A 22,544-nucleotide genomic window follows, 5' to 3' on the forward strand; every position below is an offset into this window, starting at 1 on the left:
GCGGTCCGTAGATAGCTATTCGTAAGAATATACGAAAATCATTTATCAAATCTCTCTAAGAGAATACTAAAAGATGTTGCCATTAAAATGGTTTGGCGCTGAACAGATACTCAGAGAAATTGTGGTACTCGAGCAAAATTCGAGTTCTACGTTAAGAACGACTGACAACAGGAAAATAAAATAAAATGAGAAGAGCAACAGGTAATTCGTTCAAATAATAATGAGATAGTATGTGCAGTACGGTTACAATGTTAATAATTCAAGAGATCGTAATAACTGTGTACGTTTCTTTGCGTGATTACAAATGGTAATGTCTGCCGGTACATTATCTCACTCAGGCGACGACCACGGCGGTAACACGGTGGATTTCGTGCCATTTCTTCAGCTCTTGCATTAACGACTTCTTCCGCCCAGAGTCTCTGTAAGAATGTAGCTCAGGGGGCAGCAGATGCGCTTCCAGTCGATCTAAACGTTTGCGCAAGAATGTCGTAAATCCCCAGTGAATGGCATTCACTGCCGCTTCTTCTGAACAGCGAACCGTTTGCCCCTCACCATTCCCGCAACTTAGTTGGAGCGCAAATATTAATTAATATGTTAAACGGCTATCTCATATATCGAAGACTGCGTAAGTACACGCGTTCCTAGAGATTTGGGTCATCACAGCATCCAAATTAAGTTGAATCTCCGTATGGAGTTTATTTTATTTACGGACGACTGCTAAATGTTTCTATTAAGGGAATATACCGATACAGTACTACGGACACGGCAGCACATACGCGGCGCTGTCCTACACTTCGGTGGATTAATAAAGAGAAAGAACTGAAAAGGAAAACTCTGGAGTTACTTGACTTGAATGCAAGCGCTGATGCAGACCTGCGTAACGCAGCTATAAGCTTAAAATATTTCGAGAAGTGGCTTTAAAGGATTTGAAAATTAAGCTTTTTGAAAGGATCTCAGCTCGAGGCAAGGTTACAACGGTCAAAAGGTGGACGCTGAAATAGAAACTGGCAAGTTTCAAGATGGCATACTACCACTATAAGCTCTAACGTCTATAACGGAAAAAGTAAATTAAGTTTGCTCGAAAAAGGCATATACTTGCCGACTATCGCAGGCGCTAAAAGGCCTAGCAAAATCGTCTCGATAACGCAACAATATAGAAGTAAATCACGGCGGGGCCATAACTATTTTGTTCCTCATAATAAACGAGCTTGGAAAGCAAGAAACAATTTCAAATGCATGACAAATTTCACGCTGTAATACTGAGTTCACTCTGCAGTCACGTCAGTCACGTTACTGCTTATCACCAAGGTGAACAACAGTCACCAAATCATTTCGCGTATAGCAGTAACGACTAATGCTTGCCCTCTTTATTTTAACCACAATACCGGGCTTATAGAAAAAAAACAAACAGTTGACCATTCATGATAGAACCTTTTTTTTTTCTTCTTTTTAAGTTCTTTAAGCTGAATTCTGGGTGGCACAGACTTAAATCGTTAGTTTCTTGGTCTAACCACCCCAGGGACTCCTTCAGAACGCTCACATAAGCGTTGTAAGATTGCAGTCGAGCATAGTATGGCGCCAACGAGGCATTCGTCGTTCTGCTCGACGCTGTGTCATTACTTAGAAAACAATGCTTGAAGTTCTTATTCATCTAATTTTCGATATTTTAACACTGACCCTTGTCGTTTGGAGTAATTGTTCCCTTCACTAATTATTTTTAATCTTCCTAACAACGCTATTGTATTGTCATACGCGGCCTTCATCTGTCTCGCAATTTGCTCTTATCCGCTTAGTTGTAGGATTAAGCTTTTCACTAATGTACCTTCAGGTCCTTCTAGTAGTTATCTGATGGAAACCAGTACCGCATCGCTATTTTACGGTGACGTGATAGCAGCCATTATCAGTAACGACCTCGTTGAAAACTCTAATTCGTTATTATCGGCGCTCATCTTCGACGCTAAACTATGCTTCTCATATCCATTCATCAGCTTTTGGCATCGATCAAAAGCAAACCAAGGCAGGTGTCACAGATGTACCTTTTTTTTTTTCAGGACATTCATTTTCTACTGACCGCGCAACGAAACTACAAAAGGCATATCAAGAGATAGATGAAAACGCTTTTTTTTTTTTTTTTTTTTTTTCGAATAGCGTCTATGATACAAAACAAGCAAACAGTGGAGAGTTTAACCAGAAAAAAATCTCGGAAATTATGCGTAAACCTAGTACGTTTTACATGGGGCAGCCGGTCACAGTTGCAGTTCTGCTCCTAATTGGACTCCCAAGCTGCGACTGACTTTTCTTGCGCTAAGAGTTTCATCGAAGGTTCTGCAATTTGAGACGAGTCACCATCGGCGATTTAGATCCATGGGGGTGTAGATTCAATGAGTTCATTCTTCAGAAACATTAAGTGATAATTCAGTTGTATGACACGTGTTTATAGTGCCTATGCTTACAGACGCTGAAACCACCAAAAAATAAAAACTCCATAGTTTACGCGCTGCTTATATGCTCTATGTTGTAAAATCTCTATTAGATGTCGATGAAAATTATAATTTTGAAGTAGTGAGCGGGCAAAGTCATATGTATTCGACAATTAGCAACCGAGCGTGCATAACCTATTAGGCCTATTCAGGTCGATCCGGAAATGTGTCGTTCTAATGTAAACTTGAAACGCTCTCGCCCTTTGACAATAGAAAGTAGCCGGAATTAGCTTGTGTGCAGCAATAAACACGTGGTCCTTCTATAATCTATACGGCTTCAATAGTAATAATCGTACTCAGTGACTGATGATGCTATGCTAATGATATTTAGGTCTCAATGCGAAACGGGACAGACGTGCCTAGAATATTCAGATTCTCTACTCTATCTAGAATAAACTATTTGAATCAAACGCGTTCTTTTATAACGTGAGACTCACAGTTTTTAAAAATTTCCAAATGATACACTTTACGTGTTCCACTAGTTTTAACGTGACAATTCAAGGGACAGTCTTACCAAGAAGAGAACTTTATGCTTCACTTAAATATAGCTTAGCAGTGAAAATCACAAACGCATATCATTAGATCAGGAACTCCATCATAAACTTTAATTAAAAAAAACGTCTGCCTTCGTCAAGGATTACGTAGTAAATACTTAGTTTATTGCTAGGAGACTTCTATAAGAGGGGGATTGTCCTCGACAAGGAAAATTATGTAGGACAGATGGGAATTTCGTTCTCCAATCTTAGAGCATGTGGATTCCTGATAAGACGCCCACTAATATTTTACTAGAAGTACCATTTGTATATTGTAACAATAAATATTCAAGGAAATTACTATTTGTTTCGAATCTTTAAAAGTAGTAAAAATAGTTGTTGTGCAGTACAGTCAACTGGTTTTTGTTACCTTCCTGACTTTAGCCACGCAGAGAACTGTCCATTGAGGCCTTCGAAGGTGATTTTACGCAATTTAGTTATTTAAGTATTATAATCCATGCTCGGAAATTTTTCACAGCCCGCAAGCTGTGAGATGTTAACAACGATTAGCAAACGTAAGGGTCTAGCGTGCATCTCGTCGCTATAGTACAATATTTGCGAAAGTTACCAACTTGCGGAAGTTCTCTGGTGTCGAATCTGGAAAAGCCATCCAAAATCCTATATTAAAATATTGTTAAAATTAATTGATTGAACTCCACGAAGGTACAAACATGACTAGCCTTCCTTATTTCGAGATGGGTAAAATCTATTAAAAATGGGCAAGACTAGAAGCTCTGTTGTCAGACGCGCTAATATATAACCTAAGACAGACCTCCGATTCTGTGTTCAATGTGAGCTTCAAGCGCTAACTTATAGTTAGTTCTGGATGTTGTAAAAGACCTTTCCATAATTGGCATGCTAAAAAACAAAGGTGGTTCAGTGCAAATAAATGTAATGTATGTCGATTACAAAGTTCCAATCAGCAATAGTCCTATTTTCAACTAGAAACACAGCCGTCCAAGCCGAGAAGGTTATCTCTATCAAATTTTATTGATTAAATCTTGCCTGGATTACAGTATTAACGTCATTCTAATCAAACACATGTCCTCTTCTAACTAGTTAGTCAAGTAGAAATAATAACTGTGATACGCAATCAAAACCCACATATCCGTTACATAGAGCCTAAAATACCTTAATTAATATGCCGCTTATGAGACAGCGCTTCTTCAGTATGTTAAAATGTAGCTCTCGTCCTGCTTTACTGTAGTCCTGAATAATGAATAATAAACCGTCACATTTTTATTTAGTGGTGTCTTATTTACCACTACTGTGAGAATGTGTGAGTGGCTATAGTCGGTTCACCTATCGCCATAAAACTTAGCGACGCTAGGGTCCCGTGAGGAAAACTTTACTCCTTTGATTAAACTTGACTTTTTACAGGCAGATAGTTTCCTCAATAGGTCATGCCAGTCCAGCACAAATAATCAGGGAGTGGCAATACCAAAAATGTTGGTACAAACTTAATTCTCTTCAAGATGTAGGATGAGATAAGATGTATAACACTGTTTGAAAAAGCACTTTATATAGGATGTTTGGTTTTGAATTACCTACATTACCCCTTTGGGTAAATGATCTCATTAAAAAACACTATTATTATGATCAAAGCAGCAATATTACCCGAAAAGGACCAGTCGACTGCAAAATGCAAAACAAAAAAGCACCGTTATACACGCAACGCTTCTACCGCAGAAATCTACCGCGTTGCTTGGGGCGTTGTTACAATTAAACGTTTAACGTGCGCGTTATATTTCGCATCCACGCAGCCTCCATATGACTATCATCGTGGTAAAGGCAACGACCTATCATGTACGACCACATCAATATCGAATTTATTGATTTCTATACCCAATGCAAACACGAAGTCAAGTAGGTCGGAGCCGCAAACATTCGGCAAAAAAAAACCAATTTGAAAAGGAGTTATCGACCACACTGGGAATTCTCATCCTCTCCCAAAAATTAGACTAGGAATTTTTAACAGGGCCTGTTCCTTGTAGCAATCGCCACACCCCCAAATAGTACGGCATACGTTTTTCAAAGTAGGTTTCACATTAGATAACCGCAAGCCTATTCCAACTATCTGAACAACAAATTGCACCATAAAAAAAAAAGCAAATATCCTTTCCTCGCACTCCTCCCCATTCGGCCCGTTCCGCCCGGTTGCTGTTGGACCTTTGTAAACATTTGGCCGCCGAAAAAATGCGTTCATCCGTTCTGCTTAGCTAATATACGGCGCTCAATCGCTGCACTAAAGCACAGGCTCCTATCGACCAGACCAAAAGATCAGCCGTTGTGGGAAAAGGTAAATCGATCAAAGCAAGCTACTGCCACCGCTGCTGCTATCTAGTGAGTGTTAGATGGCAGATTTGACCGTCGAAGGATTCTTATCGGCGTGTTTCTATTGTAGCAGTGGTTAGTAGGGGCTTTGTGCGTGTCTGCCCTTTCGTATCGCAAACGAAGTCAGCAGAGAACGGGCAAGGGAGAGAGGGAAAAACCAAGCTGAGAGACCAACACAGTGAAGAAAACAGGCAACTTTTGTTTTGTTCCGTACGTTGCAGCGTTACTTCTCGTTCGTTGCTGGTGTGTCCGCGCGTCCCTTTCAGCTTTGCTGGCAGTACTACTACCGCCTGCTCACGGCAGACGGTCGCTACCGCTGCCTGCCACTGCCTAAATTACTGTTACTGGAAGCCTTCTTCCTCCGGGTGCCGTCTAGCTTTGCGGCAGCAACAACACTCGTTGTTAGCAGCACGGCCAACTTGCTGCTGCTGCTGCTGCCGTTGTTATTGTTGCTGCTGCTGCTGCTGTTGTTGTTGTTATTGTTGTTGTTGTTGTTGTTGTTGTGGTGGTGGTGGTGGTGGTGCTGCCGCTTGTGGCAGCCAGCAGCATAAGTTGAGTTGTTGTTGTGTTGCTCGTAGCAGAGACTGCGGTGTTGATTTTTGTTGGTGACGGACAGAGGGAAGGCCCGACGGCCGGCTGAGACCGCTGCTACGCTGCCGTCGCTTTGGAACGCAACGAAGGCGAACCTGTGCCGCTGCTGTTGCTGTTAACTCTCGTCGTTGACTGCTGTGGAGCGCCAGCCAGCCAGTCAGTCGTTCGGCCTTAGCAACCAACTAGGCACGACAGATAAATCGTCATCTTTGCTGTGTAAGTACTGCTAGCACTGCTGCCGTTGTTGCAGCAGCAGCAGCAGCTTTCTCAAACGTCGTAGCCGACAACGCGCTGCTGCTGCAGCAGTTAGTGCTGCCCCTTGGGCTTGTCCTCAAACAGAAAGGGTATACAGGGGCAAAAACAACTGCCGTCAGTAGTTCAACTGCTGCTGTTGCGGCTGCTGCTGTGACAACGACTGTGACGACAACGTTTGAACGGCCATTACGCACACAGAGCAAATTATCTGTCTGCCATCAGCTCTTCATTCGTTTGTTCGTTCATAAGTTAGGACAGCTTTAACTAATTGATTCTTGTGTAGAAAAAAGTGGTGATAGAAGGACGTGCTCCTGCCGCCGCCGCCGCTGCTGTTGCCGCAGCCACACATTCCTGCCGCCTTTTGTCCCCGTCCGTCCAGTTGGTTGATCTGTCTACGAATTGAGTCAGAGCTGCAATATCCACATACCACTATAATACGATTACAGGAGAACTAAAACAGGAGCGGGGACTGATTCAGCGAGTTGAACAAAATAACTAACGATAGCAAACAGATTATAGTATAGTCAGCGTGCCGAAACAAGTCGCTAACAGCAGTCAAGACTGTTCAGTGACGGCAGTATACGTTGCTGGAGTCCGTGCGCAACAACGCAAGTGTCGTTACCACCATCGCGAAAGGTGAGTACATGAGCAAAAATGACTGGTAAAAAAAATTGGGGCTCCTTTGCTTCGTTGGTTGGGTTCTGAAGTTACTTGAGATAGACTTTCGAAAGGGAAGGTAAAACGAAAGCTAGATCGAGCTCTCGTGGTTGTTGTTAGCACAGTATCATATTCATAAATGTACGCATAACATCCGACGAAGAGTGACTGGGTGGTAACTAAAGCTGATTCCTAAATTCATAAATACACCGAAGTAGACGGACTGTCTGGCCGTTGTGTCGGTGCATCCTCACTTTCTCTCCCTCTCTTTCTCTGTCATTGTTTCTCTTTCTAACTCTCATATATATGTGTGAGTGTCTGTATAATATGTGCTGTTTGGTAGGAAAAAGAATAACAGCTAGGCTCAGGAGGCGGACAATATTTAAAGTTGTAGTGTAATACCGCAGTTAACGGGAAGAAAGAGCTACTGTTCGATTCCTAATGAAGTAGACGACCTAACAGTGGTTTCGTGCTTACCTGCTGGTAAGCAGTTACGATGCCATTACCAACGGAAACTAACGACCATTTTGATTTTGACAAGGAACTGACAAGTTGCCTTGTTCCCGTTGGCTGTCGCGCTACTCTTGGTAATGAAGGTTTTTACGTTCAAAGCTTCGCATCATTGGGGAGCTTGCCAACGGTGAAACGGTGAGAATTGCTTCTCTTCCTACCACTGCTATGCCACTGTGCTAAAGTATTGAAGACATGACTACTACGGAAAGGACAAAACGCATTCGAGATGGATCTGGCGGAATAGGGCAATATAGTCTAGCCAATCCAACGGTCCTAAAGGTTACCTCTTTAGTTCTTTCATTGTACCAATTGAATATACAAGACGGGCGATTTACGCTAGTGACATCGCTGTTGATCAACTTCCTTGTCAGGATAACCCGACGTCCTCGTAGTTGACTAGCTCGAAAGCACCGAGTAGTGCCGTGTGCTTCAGCTGCTGCTACCAACGTGCCTCATTTGTAGTCAACGGGACAGACTACAGCCATTTGTTTTGATCTACACAGCCCAGTGATGTCGAAGTTCTACCTTCGATTCAGTCTACAATTGTAGTAAGATTTGGAAAAATGGTTTCATAACCTGATGTGACAGGCAGTATTGCGAGCTCTATTCAAACAGCGTTCCCAGCGCTATCAGATGTAACAGTATCGCAAGCAACCAGCTGAAAAAGACCGCTTCAATCGAACCGAACAACTGACCTGTCGTTGCGTTGTAGTTGAGGCAAATCGGCGCTCATCGTTCGATGCCTTGGCATTGTTCAGTCACGACAATAGACATAGCTCCTATCGCCTTTCTATGTATGGGTCGGTGTTAATAAGTTGGCGACAATGATTAAGAACGACACTTAGTTATCAGCAGTATTGACTTTTTTGTCATTCGTGTTTGTTTGCTGCTTCAAGCCGTCTCATCTTGTCTGGTAAGCAAATCGATAAGTTTTCCAGCGCTGCTGCCGACGCCATCGCTGGCTGGATCGCCGACTGGTTCTTTGGTGGTTTGCTCAATATGTATGTCTAGTGGCGTTTGCTATGGACTCGAATGCGATAGGAACTCCAGTAGTCAGCATGCCAATGCAGCAACAGTATTTTTTAATCCCAGTAATTTTGTTTTTAACGTTTTTGGAAGAGCGCAGGAATTGCATGTGTGTAGTATAGTCAGCAGATACTTTGCTGAGCATGAGTACGCAATGATAGATGTATCTGTGGGTTTGTCGGTGCCTATGCGTAGATTTGTGCGTAAATCGAAACTGACTATGACAACGGCTCGTTCTACCATTGATTGTCTATCTGAAAAGGTTTGACACTGCTTGCCAGTGCAACTGAAAATATTGTAAAATAGCTATCTACGGCGAACTAACGGTTGCCATAAAAGTAAGTGAATGAATGTTAGAAAAACGTATCTTTACTAATGCTTCGGGTGGTTACACGATGTCGAATACGATTACAGTTGGAAGCATTTTGTACCTGTTTTTTGGGGGCCTTCCGTGTTTGTTAATACCACTTGTGCCAGCCACTTAACTTGATTTTATCGTTTCAGACCTGCTCGTTGTTAAAGTCCCTCATTTTGTTATGAACCGAACTATGGAATTGGTTATTTGTTTTTTTTTTGCTGGCGATCATAGCAAGACGCAAGTCCAGTCGGAACAGTCGCTTTTCCCGTCACCGTCAACTGGCATTTTTGTCTACTTAAAACATGTATATCTGGACATTTAGGAGTGCACGCGCAGAGACGAGCCGCACTGTTTTTCATTCATTAATCAAATTCATGATTCTATTGTCAAAAAAAATGAAAATTAAGAACATGCCTTTATGTTGCAATAATTGTTGCCCATAATGTTGCCAGCCCTTATGCCTCATTGTGCAGAGAAATTAAATCTCGCTTAATTTTTTCGTGTATTTTTCTTATTATGATTCCAGTCACTCATAAAGATTTTCTATAGATAGTATTCTGGGATCGTCGCTCCATATGTCCGCTATTGTTCAATTTCTGATGGGTAAACTGCTCTTCGAGTCACCGACAGGTATATTAATCAAAGAAATACACGAATCCGATGAACATATCAGATGGTAACTTGTGGGTCTCCGGATTCGATAGCTTTGATCGATGTGTACCTTTCCGCCATGTGGGAACAACAATATTTCTCTTCCTAGATCCTCTAGCTGTAGAGAGTCGAATCAAAGTTTTTATTTAAATGAATCGAGAGCTTGACATTACTTCTCGCTGAGGCTCTTGTCGTGTGATTGATTTTTTTGACAATTTTTCCGAAGCAAAAGAAAATGACTAGAAATCTCTACCAACTTGACTAAGAACTAAAAGGTCAAAAGGTTAATGGCAAAAATAGGACGGTAGACAAGTAAACTGTTAATTTCTAAATTTGTGACCCAGAATAGGGTCGTTGTCGGATTTACTTTGTCCTTGAACACACACCCGTTTTACGAGCTACGTCCATCGCTTCCAATTGCTTGAAATTCAATTTCGGAGGGTGAGATATATGGCCAACCTATAATCCGTGTGTTGTCACTGTGTTCGTCATTTGTCGATAATCTCCCACTTAGCAGCACGAAAAAATACTTCAAGCCGGCTCTCATGATATTGACGCTACACTTACGGCTAAAGGAAGATGTGCATGCTTGCAGCTCATTGTTATTCGCGAACCGGTAGCTTTTCCCTTATGGAAAAGTGTCCATAGCGAATTTCGTACGGCCACTAGTTACCCAACCGCTGCAACAACGACTATTATTACTGGACTAGCCGCGTTGCCTTCCTAGTCGCCTCTGCAGCAGCGCTAGCGCCATTGTTGTTGTAGTCATCGTTTTTATTGTTGTTGCGGCTGCTGCTCCTGTTGTTGTTGTTGTTGTTGTTGTTCTCTCAGTACTAAAGATGGCGATTCCTTTACCAGCCATCTTGGTCCGGCCTCGCCTCTAGGCTTACGTTCCAGCGGCGCAGCATTCTGTGTTATTCCGTAGCCTGTAGATGGGACGACGTATTATATTCATTACGAGACAGTGTCAATGCGAGAGGGATTCAGTCTACGTGCATATACATGTGACGCGAACGCGTTATCCTAACAGCTTCGCTGTTCGCCAGCGCCTCCGCTTTGTCATGACACAGACACCGTATGGCAGCAGCCGCTGCAGACATATTTTTGGTGGTTGTACAAACGTGCAGTTAGTACAAGTACGGCATTACAGGTACAACCGCGGGCAATGGTAGGCTAAAGTGAGATCGATTATTCGACTAGCCAGATCATCTTGTTGGGTTGACTTGTCGATCAAAGACTATAACAGTAGAGCAACTGATCGAGATCAAGCTTACAGCAAAGGGCTGAATTCTCTACTGGCATTTTTTTTTTGGCAGTCACTGCCACTATTGTTTCTGTGGACGACGTCTGCCATTGACAGCTTCTCCGCTGGTGGACGCTAGCGGCGTCATGATAACAGCCGGATAGATCGGATAAGGATAAATAGACGGACGAGCGGAAACACAAAAATCAGTGTTCGTCCGTTGTCATCCTTATTTTTCCCTATTTTTCGTCCATTATTTGACTTCTTGTTGGCTTCCATCATCGATAGTTATTGTCCTCACCTAATAATGTTAGCCTTCGCTTTCTGTGCTCCTTCGCCTCCCGAGAAAAAGAATAACAGATTGTAGCCGTCAACTACTGGTGAATGGAATCGCCTATACTCGTACAACGTTCCCAGCTTGACCTACGTTGTTCCGAGACGAAAGAAGGACAGAAGGGAAGGATTTGTTGGCTCAATAAATCGTAGGACCGAAGAAACGGGACAGACGAACGATTGAGTTTTCATAAATTATTGTATTGATTGATAGATATGGAAAGTATCCATTTCGGTGCGACGCATATATAAAGGATGGTTCGTTTTAGTCGCTAACAGTACTAAAGGCTATTTTTGAGCTATAGCTAATCAGTCATCTTAGACGATTTATGTTTAAGACACAGTAATTTAGATGGTAGCATATAGTTGGCTGTTAAGTGTTGGCCACTGTAACTGAGATGTTAGGAGACCTGATCAGTGATTGTGATTTTGTTTTTGTAGAAAAACTAGCAGAATTCAGGGTCTCTTTGATCATTTAATGCGAACTCTAGTAAGACGATGTGCAATTGCTACACTGATTTTCGTAATTATAGCACAGCATTTGCAATGGATAAGTTAAGCGTCTAAGTTTAAGCAGACGTCAATGAATTATCGACTGAGAACTGCCGTTATCTTAGCCATTTAACATAACGGTCAAAGTGATAGCTGTCACTATCACTGGCAACCGTTTGGCGTACCGTATTGTTAAACATAATCCATTTTATAACCCACAGTGCAGCTTATTGTACAGCACGTACATCCGCAGCTACAACAGTTTGTTTCTGTTGCAATTTCGATTTATTCTGAATTTACCAACAGCTGTTACTAATATAATAGCGTAGAGCTTACTTGCAAAAACCTTCTATTTTCGTACAAACTAGGGGTTCCGTGAAAGTTTAGTAGAAGTATACGGTTCTCGACCATAAGTTAGATCACACAGTCATAGTGACATAGTAAAGACTCGATTGGCCATTTCATATCATAGGCTTGTTCCGTTACTGGTCACTGATGGCAAAGTGGTCGTTGTTCCTTTCAGCTAGTGAGGATGGTTTCCCGTAAGAGCTAGGTAGTTCAGTTACTTAAACGAGGGACCTGCTTCGACTTCATTGACGTAGCAAGCCTGCAACGCCAATGGATTCTGCTTATTAAAGCCGGTATTCTCCCTTGGTATATAAGTTGACCGGCCGTCCTGTAGAGTCCATCGTGCGCTGAAAGTCAATGGACAGCGTCGATCTCAATAAACGTTGCGATGTGCGTATGTGCACATGAGGGTAACACTCACAGTCCTTGGTTGCAGATCGTACCAATATTTGCATGGTTAAAAGAGGGTCAAGTGGTGAATGAGCTTCAACGAATTGCGTCAAAAAAGAGAAATATCATTGACGATGAGTTGCTAATTTTCCAGTTGGATGTATGGGCTTACCTAATTGTCCATTACCGAGACTACGCCAACGACATGCGAGCGGTGGCTATCACTGACCAGAACTAGTAATAATAATGTATAGCTTGTCGTGTCATGTACTTTTTATCAATGCTATGTTCTAAATGCTGTAGAATTGCCTCGTAGAGTAGGCCATACATTTCCTTAAATGACCACTTTGCGGCGTTGAATAGGCAAACACAAACAATTCGACTGTAGGGTCACTCTATTTAGGCTGTAATTATATAGAAGTGGTACTATATTGGCAAGTAGAAATATCATCGAACGAAGAGGTCATGAGTAAATGATGAGTTCGGTTGGTTAAAAACTGTCCCATGTGAATGCTTTCCGTGATGTTAAGATAGTAAATAGGAACTACATTTTCAAGGTGTCTACATACATTTTTTATAATAAATATTAAGCGTACGTGAACTTAGACATTGTGCTTTGAAAATCACTTTCTCGTTGGGCTCAACTGTACACTTATTCAATGACACTAAGTTTGGTTGCTATTAGCTGACCATTATCCTTGCACTCTGTATGGCTTGTTTAATGGGTGAAAACATCAATCGTCTTATGAATGAGTAAATACACTAGCAAATATATAAAGCAGCATATCCTATGCGCCATATAATGATGATCGAATTGTGCTATTCGAAGTTGATGGCACTATCGATAAAAAAAAAAACGAGCAGTTTCGACAGATTTATTACTGTAAGTGTCTTATTGCGAAAACTAGGTGCTATTAAGTAGCAGCAAACATTCAACGAAGTAGTTTATTTTTGCGTGAGCTTCAACGTTTGAATGATTAATGAGTCCACTTAGTATTCAGCTTTCCTAATGATAGCTCATATAAACCACTTTGTGCTGAAGGGCTTTTAATCATATAAAGGCTACCTGCAATATCATTCATTCTTCAGCTCTGATTTCAGAACTAAAAATCACTAGTGTACAAATGAACGCAGAAAAGTGTACAGATAGTGCCTTTGAACTATCATCTGTACACTATTCTCGTATGCGAACCGCTTATATTGAGTACGTATGTGGCGTTTCCTTTGAAAAGTTGTACTTGTTCTTCCCTATATAGCAATCCTTATTTTACTGCTATACGGTATACCTTAGCTTTATGCATTCAATCTATTGTATTAAGGCAAAATCGGTAGCAAGTCTTCTTGTTCTCGTTTGCTGACCCGTCTCATTTTGTAGAATGGACGCCTTGTGGGAGGTGTTGACGCCGGTCAATGTCGTACTGTCGATAGTCATCGTGGTACTTACGTGGAAGCTGTTCGGGCCCAAACGGGAGGAGCCGGAGACTGCCAAGACAAAACCACTGCCCAAGATGAAACGGCGCGATATGACGGTAGAGGATCTCCTAAATTATAATGGCGACCCGGCCAAAAATGATGGTCGCATACTTGTCGCCGTTAACGGCACCGTTTTCGATGTCACGCGGGGCAAGCACTTCTATGGGCCTGGTGGTCCTTATCACGCGTTCGCTGGTCGGGATGCGTCGCGTATGCTAGCCACGTTCAATGTGAGCACGCCCGACGGGCCCGTCAAATACGACGACCTATCGGACCTGAAGAGCTCGGAAATGGAACAGGTTAAAGAGTGGTATCTGCAGTTTCGGGAAAAGTACGATATCGTTGGCAAGCTGCTAAAGCCAAATGAGGAGGCGACCGAGTATTCAGATAATGACGAGCCGACAGACGTCTCCAACACGTCGCCGGCAAAAGAACCAAAGGAGCAAGCGCAGCTGGCTAAACAGGGGGCGAAATAGAATTATGCTATCTCCACGAAAACTTGATGTTAATCCAGTCCTAACCAATCCCTACTGACAGAGCCTGAACATCCAGCACACCCCACTCGTGTTCTAATACCCCCTAATTTTAATGTCTTCCTATTCCGCCTTTCACAGTGGTAGAGAGTTTTTACTGCTCTAACTGCTACTGTTGCAATCGCTCGACCATTCATCGATCCTCAGAATTATCCTAGAAACAATTTTCAGGTATTACCCTGTCTCGCTCGGTTAGCAGCGCTTTAGGCTGGTGTATCCACGCCCCTTCAACATGCAAACCGCTTATTCTTGGCCGGTCCCGTCCGGGTGAAATAAACAAAAATGATAGCACATACTAATACATGGCACGATGGGGGTGATGGGAGAGAGGTGAAATGGTGATGCCAATAACACTACATCTACACCAAAGGGTATATCGTGTACAGGACGACCTGACGAAACGCAAAATACCCATGTAGATATGACGTTATTGTTCTGATGTGTCCAATGTTGGCAACAAGTGAAAAACGCCAGGTGCAGCTAGTTGGGCTGTGGCCTTGAAGAGATGCACTATTAATGGCGGCTAGATTAAGGCCACTGTCATCAGTACGATCACTACCATTATAGCAGTATCTCGATTCCTTTCTATGATATGTGTATGTATTAATAGCATAGATAAGTAGGGGCGGGAAGTAAAATCGAGTATAATAACATTGGATGGTATAATGGATCATGGCAGTGTAAGAAGACCCACTTTATATAATAATTATTATTAGTAATATTCCTAAGAAAATATCACTAGAAAACTAGCAAAAAAATCATAGTAGTGGAGGATTCACTAAAAGGTGACGATTATTAAGGCGACAAGGAAAGGCGGAGGTAGAAGTTTAGCGGTGGTCAGACGCTAGTGGTTGAATAAGAGCTGAATAATTGCCACTGTACTGCGAATATTTTTACAATTATGTAATCTATTAACTATTCAAATTGTCATGTCGCTACTTGTTATATACATATATTTCTAGAAGCGTTACGACCTCGCCTTACCTACGTTTTCTTCAATGGCAGAAGCTGTATAGGCTGCCTGTAGCAGTTAACGACCTCTGCTAGCGGTTAATAATTTAGGTTGATAGCGTGTCCGCCGTAAGATTTTAGAGAGAAACAAACAAAAAATTATATATATATATATAAGCGGAAGCTGTAACTTTATTCTGGTAACTTTGGGAAAAAGCGACAGAACGGTAGAATCAAATAGATAATTATAAAATAAAAATTGATTACATGTACTGCATAAGATACTTGAGTGGGATAAACATTTATCAGAGCAAGTACGGGATGGAAATACAGGAGCATTTGCGAAGATCTACTGCTATAAGAGATGCATGATTGATGGGTCTGCTCGGTAGACACAACCTTTGGCAACGTGGGGACCCGTTGGGAAGCAACTCTTGACAGAGAGCGATGCGTCGTTCTAGTCGTGGCGACGTACAGCACACTTTCAGAAAGGATGAAGAAGAGGCAGGCCTGACGAGAGATAACAGATATGTGCAATCAAATTCGACATCGACGGCAAGGTGCATCACGCACATAAAAACATTCTCGTGTATCAAATTAGCGGAAACTGACAGGTGGCGATTTTATGCAGAAGCGAAAAGTAACTAGACGGGTCTTGTATAATCACGCATGAACTAATTAGCCTCTCGGAATTCGAAACCAACGACAGGCGCACGGGCCTCGGTAACACACGACAGAAATATTCACGAATGGGTACTTCAAAACCGGATACCTCGGAGTTTTAGTCGAGATCAACATTTCAGCACAGAGAGGACAGACTGTGTCCAAATCAACCGATTCGTGTCTCAGCCATAGCCATCAACGTCACTGGAAGATACATATATATATACTTAAACATGAGGTACATAAGTGAAATACTATTGCATTGGGCTTGCTAGTAAAGCAAGCAGATACTTTCTTCCACGTGATGTAATGATTGAACTGAGGATACCTCGCACGGATGAATATAGAGAGCTCATAATTATAACACTCAAAATACTAACAAGTAACGCTATTTAGAGGAAGGAGAAAACTATAAAAGGTGTTCCTGTTATGCCACCAAATGCATTCAACCTGGTGAACGTAACGATAATAATAACAATCAGGCAATCAACATATAAAAATGTATAGGAGAGTGGCAGAATTTTAGACTATATATATATATATATATATATATATATATATATATATATAACTAAAGTTAAGTTCTTAAATTAAGCATAGGCAACATTCTCACAGTTGATGCTGATGGAAGAAGCGGCCTTTAAAAACAAATTCCTCTTGTACAAGTCGTAGTGAAATGGAGGTGTTTATGCACTAAACAAAAAAACAATACGAAAAACGTTTGAACAGACAAAAAATCGAGAGTTGGAAGTTTCTGCGCATAATTATAGTAAACAGATTACTTTAAGAGAATGTGAATGGAAAAATAAATAAAAGAGCATTATTAAAAATACGATAGAGATGAATGAGAAAAATATGAGACGCAAAGTGACAACTGGGCTGAGTAGCCCACAGCTTTGTTCATTTGAGTTATGCAATGTCAAATGTATTATTGTATAAGTGGTCTAGATACTCTATGATCAACTATCTTCTCTCCTCATCAGTACTCTATGTTCAGCCATACATCTTCTAAATTTGTTCGAACGACAAATATTTTACCGACGCTATCTCTTGACTGTTTGTTTGTTGCTCCTCCCTGAGCGAATTCTTTGCTGTTAGCTTTTAAAAACGAAACTCTCATTCATGCGTAGTTAGATACGGATACCTCAATGTTTAGACACAAATGCACTCACGCACACATACCGACACACTGAAATGTTCCAGTTAAGCAAAAAAAAAAAAAGAAAAGCATCTAATGAGCAGTTTTTTCTCGCGGCGCACAGATGGGCCCCTTGTCAACTTGAAGATCGATTCAATAAGACTGAAACAAAGTTATATATACAGGACAAATGCAAGTGAAAAAGGTATTTATGGTGGAAGCAAAAAAAAAAAAGCAAATGAACTGAACACGAATGCTAATGTCAGCGAATAGAACAAAAGAAAAGATGTGTACGCTTGTAAGTAAACGGGACTGAGATACCGGTGGAAAACCCGACAAAGCAGAGCGCGAAAGATCTACCGATATGCGAAATGGCCGTGGAATCGCACATTCTAAGATAAAACAATAAATATAAATAAATATATATATATACAAATATACTTTTCGTATCAGTTGCGCGTCATTCTTATGCGAGATATACTATTTCGTGCATAGAATACAATCCGATTGGTGATTTTGTTTCGTATCAACTAAGACTAAAGGGTCTTAGTAAACATCTTTAAATTGTTGGCATAGTTTATGCGTAGCTATCCCAATAAATTGATAATAACGTTGATATACAGTTTGCCACAAATACCAATCTCGTTTTATTGCAGATTCCAACCACATGCTAACGATTATTTGAACATAATTTGTAACAGTGTTCGATAGAGAAGCATTTCGCTATGTCCATAAGGGTTATTTTATAAATTTAAACCCGCTGTTCGTAGACGATCACTGATCAGTTATAAAGTCCTTTTCAACTCTGATAGTATCACATTTACTTTAGGGAATCAAGCTTTAGAAAACTAAGCTTTAGGGAACATATTTTGTAGTAGGTTGAGAAACAGTTCATAGTTTCATTGATTTTGGGCGGATAGATTATACTGATGTCCGGTATTGTCGATCTGACTTTCAAGCTGTTGTCTCATGGATGACTTCCCACTGAAAGGTCAGCCAGATATGCAAAAAATAGCTAACAATGAAAATTAGAAAAAATTAGAGGTTTTCTTATTCTTCGCTAGATATGTAGATTGATCTCTAAGTAGGCATCGGGGTTTTCTTGCAGGTCAATGTAGTCGAGATCAAGAAAGGCCAAGAGCTCTATGAACGATACGAAAAAAGTGCACGAATAAGGAGCTACTCTAGTTTTACCGATTTACTTAATGGGAGATTACTTTGTAGTGGTTTCAACTGCTGAGATCCTCTTTCGAAGAAAGTAAAACGGTATGAAAGTCGGCAGTAAACTTTATTGAAGGCAACAAACGTTCGTGGGAAACAGACCGTGTTGTCATCTCATAGGCAAATCTTCCTTTGGCAAGCCACATCGTTTTAGAGGACAAAATTGTCTGGGCCGTAGGACACGATGCGGATCGCGGTGGTTGGTTGTGGCCATGGGGAACTCGAAAAGATGTATGGTGTTCTGGGACGCCTGGAGGCCACAGGAGGTTTCCAAATAGACGCGCTTCTCATTTGCGGAGATTTCCAAGCTGTCCGCAATCAGCAGGTGGGCAAAAACTTCTTAAAATTTTCCGCCAACTTATCGCTAAAGTAATCAAGATGTATCAAGATCATATATCTTAAAAGGGAGCTCAAAACAAAAGATAAATGTTCTTCTCAGTTGCGTCAACATTACAAAAACAACTGCTAGTTTACGATTATATATATATATATATATATATATATGCTTATCATAATATGTAGGAGTTTTATATGTTATTGCTGCCTAAGGTTAACTACTGTATGTGATTTTGGATAATCCTGTTTCAGGATCTACTTTCGATGGCAGTACCAGAAAAATTTCGACAAATGTGTGATTTCCACAAATATTATAGCGGAGAGCTGAAGGTGAATTTTCCGATGTTTTTAAATTAGGTTATCTATTCTTTGTAAAATGGTATAAGGGCAGTTATCTGTTCTTGTATTACTCCAAACATTTCAATAGTTCGACTATACTACAACTGTTATGTACCATAATACTTTTCAAGAAAAGAAACGGTTTCCTAAGTATTTATGAACGTAATCAGGTAATTAGGTTGTTAAAATAGTAATAGATTACTTATTTGAAATTAATACTCCAAAATGTGACGACGATGTGAATGCATATCTCACCTATGGCGCAACTCTTTTTGAACGAACACTTTGGGCAAGCTAATCAATGTGTAATCAGTTAATTACTTACGTTCAATAAAATCTGGATCTAATATTTATTTGACACAGACAGTTCTTAATGATTTGCTTACGATTAGGCGCCTATTCTCACGATTTTGGTCGGAGGCAACCATGAAGCTTCCGCGTATATGGATGAGCTTCGGTATGGCGGATGGTTGGCGCCCAATATCTATTACCTAGGTACAGCGGGCTGTGTTCGAGTTGGCGACCTTCGCCTTGCAGGTTAGAAGCTTTTTTTACATATTTGTTCTGACTATTTGTCGTTCTTGCTTTTATGTGTATTACTTAGTCGAAAGGCTTAGGCACGATAAGTCTACTCTAACTGTATCATATGTTCAACGTCAGTGACTACCCAAAACCGTATTTAGTACCTCTGTATTTCATAGTCGACACACCAAAATGATTTTCGAGCCTGTGTCGTTTTTCGTTTAACAATTTTCTGCACCCTGCATAGAACATCTACAGTAAAAGATTGGTTTGGGACCTTTCAGGACTATCTGGGATATACAAAGGGCACGATTACTTGAAGGGTCGCTTCGAAAAAGCCCCCTACGATAAGCAGACGATCCGCTCGACGTATCATATTCGTGCGTTGGACGTGTGCCGTCTGATGGCTTTAAAAAATGTGGACGTTGTCATGTCACACGATTGGCCTCAAGGTAAGATAAGACCTTTTTTTTTTTTTTATAGAAAGAAGAACTAACAAGACAACCAGGTCCAATTCAGTCCAGGCATAATGATTAACATTGAGGACATTGAAACGTACATGTTATGATGTTATCTTAATTCACATTTGCGAAGCTTAAATTACGATTTTGCTAACAAATAGTCCTAAATCTAGTCGTTATCGGATTCTAAACGTATTGCATTCGATTGCCCATGAAAAACTTTGAACCTTTGAAAAAATGAATGCTCTTGGATATTATATAGCCATTTAACAGATTTACTTCAATTTGAAACTAATAGCTAATTCGCTGTTAAATAGGAATCTGCGAGTTTGGTGATGAAGAATGGTTGAGGCGTAAGAAACCATTCTTTGTTGGGGATTTGGACTCTGGTCGACTAGGCTCTCCACCGACACGAGAGGTACAAGGAATTAGCAATCATATTATCGTAGCGAAATAAGTATCCTTCAGTTCCATGTTTTCGTTCGTACGTCCTACGAAGGCCAGGTGTTATGAAGCCTAATTAGTATTGTACATTCTCACATATGTACCGAATAGTCGGTGAAAGCTAGAGGGATTCTTACCGGTTACGCTTCGGTTGCATTCTCGGAGCAAGAATCGCCGGTGAACACATACAATAGTCTTGAGATACTTTTGAAGGCAAGAACTCTACATTTATAACTTCAGCTTAGCAGTAACTAGACCTTTTGCACACATTTCCAGAAATTTCAAGCATATTTATAATAACACATCTTAATAATGCACTTACCACTAATGTGATATGTTGTATAAATTGCGTACTGGACACATCAAAATCTAAATCTGGTGAAATTATGATTCCGAAGTCCGTGATGGGCTCGCTTAGCGTAATTGCTTCATTTGCAAATTAACATTTATTTGCTCGGTCGCCTGAACAGATAATAGCGCTTGTAATTACTGGTTCAATCAGGTGTTTATCGATCCGTAATTTATCAGGTTGCCATCTACTAGTAAAATCTGTTGAAGGCTCTATGATTCAAGTGATTAGCATACAGCTAGTGATCTTTGAGCTGCTCCTGTAGATACGATGTAAAAAAATTTATCGAGCTGTTACCCTCCTGGAAAAATATGCCACGACTCAAGTTCCTTCAACTGTTCATATAATTGCTTTCTAATCTTCTTGGGCTTAAACGAGTTTCAATCTTTGACGTTTTCCGACACATAGGTACTGGATGCCATTCGACCTCGTTACTGGTTTGCGGCACACTTGCATGTCAAGTTCGCAGCGTTAGTACCCCACGCCGATGGCTCTGAGACCCGCTTCTTGGCCCTCGACAAATGCTTACCTAACAGAGATTTTCTTCAGGTAAGCCAAACACCAAGCTTAACCGCAGTCTTGCATTTGAAAGGAAAACATAAAACTCGTTAATAATTAAGTAGAAATATTGAAACAACTAAGTAGAGATTTATGAATAGATGTAATCAAGAAATACTATAATGGTTAGAAAAATTTTAAAAATTAATGCAGGCCAATTGAGTTTATTGGCATCCGTCATATAGCTGCAGGTAAGACCGACTGATTCGCTAAAATAATTCTTAACGAAACCATTAAATCTCGCGTATATGATAGGAGCACACGCAGAGGTTATTCACAGTTTTAAATTGCCTTTCATTAGGTACTCGAATTAGCCGGCGAAGCAGGGCCACTGCGCTACGACGCTCAATGGTTATGTATCCTTCGAAAAACTCGACACCAAGAGAGCAATTCTCAAGTGAATTCCTATGAGTTACCTACGGAGGGTCAACTTTTGGTGTCGGAAAACGAGATTGATGCCCTGCTTGAAGAATGGGAGTCAGATTTACGGGTACCAGAAAACTTCGAGCAGACAGCTCCTCCATTCCAAACCAATGCACCCCACGGACCAGTTATTATGTATGAAAATCCTCAAACAATCGCTTTTCTAAAAAAGCTCAATTCTACTGAGACTTGTGGGCCGCGCAGTATTATCGAGATTGAGGATTTTGTTGGAAAGCCTTCGGAAATCTGTCCTGAAACTGAAGGCTCTGTGGATGACGCTCAACAGCTTCCCGTAGCAATGGAGCCTCCCTCAAGTGGGAGAGACACGAGGCTTTTCGCAGAACAGACGCCCCGAGGAAAGATGATTAAACGACGAAACGCCAGTATGTATAACAACGACTAACTGTGCTACCACGCGGGCTGCATTCAAAGAGCTGTAGTTTATGTACATTTCAGACACGACATATTTTGTCGAAAAAGTGTTCCGTTGTAGATTTTTTGTTTTTCATTTCCTTCATCATCGTATGAGCATTTAATAAAAACTATATATTATAGTGTATAGTAAAATGGAACGTAGATAATACCAAAACAACATGTCCTAAGCTCATTATAAAGGTAAAGACGAGATGAGAAGTGAAACCGTGTATTGCAGAAAAAGCTACGTGCTCGCAAGGTGTTATTTAAATAAATTAAAGATATTAGCCGATTATACTGTAGTGATTTACCAGAAGATCATTATTGAATACTTAGTTGTGTGGCGTTTCATACGTGGAGTAAGAAGGAAGAGAAAAAACGAGCAAAAATGTAAAATTAATTTTATGGAAGGATTGCTGAGCTCAACAAAGTTCTTATAGGAACTAAAGCAGTTTATTTTCGTGACATGAAACAAGGTCGTGCTATTACGAATCAGTTAACTTGAAATCAAGAAG

At 40.8% G+C, this 22,544-nt stretch overlaps 2 protein-coding genes and 1 long non-coding RNA gene across 7 annotated transcripts; 2 read left to right on the top strand and 1 right to left on the bottom strand.

Annotated features, from left to right (window-relative positions):
* Positions 1-1,346: 1,346 nt before the first annotated feature.
* LOC111266682 (uncharacterized) lies at positions 1,347-8,149 on the bottom strand. 2 transcript variants are annotated; one of them, XR_002684208.2, is made up of 3 exons: positions 4,631-5,554; positions 3,384-3,610; positions 1,347-2,458 (listed from the first exon to the last, which is right to left on the bottom strand). It is a non-coding gene; the product is annotated as an uncharacterized LOC111266682 (long non-coding RNA). The 2 variants fall into 2 exon arrangements; XR_002684209.2 differs by lacking the exon at positions 4,631-5,554 and adding an exon at positions 8,059-8,149 and having other exon boundaries at positions 1,348-2,458.
* ldbr (lariat debranching enzyme) lies at positions 6,065-22,321 on the top strand. 2 transcript variants are annotated; one of them, XM_022844362.2, is made up of 8 exons: positions 6,065-6,154; positions 18,071-18,508; positions 18,772-18,849; positions 19,251-19,395; positions 19,665-19,832; positions 20,159-20,259; positions 21,043-21,183; positions 21,494-22,321. In XM_022844362.2, exons 2-8 carry the CDS (start codon positions 18,368-18,370, stop codon positions 22,016-22,018), a joined length of 1,299 nt encoding a protein of 432 aa, XP_022700097.1. In that variant the 5' UTR covers positions 6,065-6,154; positions 18,071-18,367; the 3' UTR covers positions 22,019-22,321. The 2 variants fall into 2 exon arrangements, with proteins under 2 accessions (XP_022700097.1, XP_022700096.1); XM_022844361.2 differs by lacking the exon at positions 6,065-6,154 and adding an exon at positions 6,709-6,829.
* LOC111266680 (membrane-associated progesterone receptor component 2) lies at positions 6,070-17,411 on the top strand. 3 transcript variants are annotated; one of them, XM_086971007.1, is made up of 2 exons: positions 6,070-6,154; positions 13,580-17,411. In XM_086971007.1, exon 2 carries the CDS (start codon positions 13,581-13,583, stop codon positions 14,151-14,153), a length of 573 nt encoding a protein of 190 aa, XP_086827133.1. In that variant the 5' UTR covers positions 6,070-6,154; position 13,580; the 3' UTR covers positions 14,154-17,411. The 3 variants fall into 3 exon arrangements, with proteins under 3 accessions (XP_086827133.1, XP_086827132.1, XP_022700114.1); XM_086971006.1 differs by lacking the exon at positions 6,070-6,154 and adding an exon at positions 6,691-6,829; XM_022844379.1 differs by lacking the exon at positions 6,070-6,154 and adding an exon at positions 8,638-8,727.
* Positions 22,322-22,544: the final 223 nt, after the last annotated feature.

This window comes from Varroa jacobsoni, unplaced genomic scaffold (assembly GCF_002532875.2).
Source record: "Varroa jacobsoni isolate VJ856 unplaced genomic scaffold, vjacob_1.0 scaffold_1107, whole genome shotgun sequence".
Lineage (NCBI taxonomy): Eukaryota > Metazoa > Arthropoda > Arachnida > Mesostigmata > Varroidae > Varroa > Varroa jacobsoni.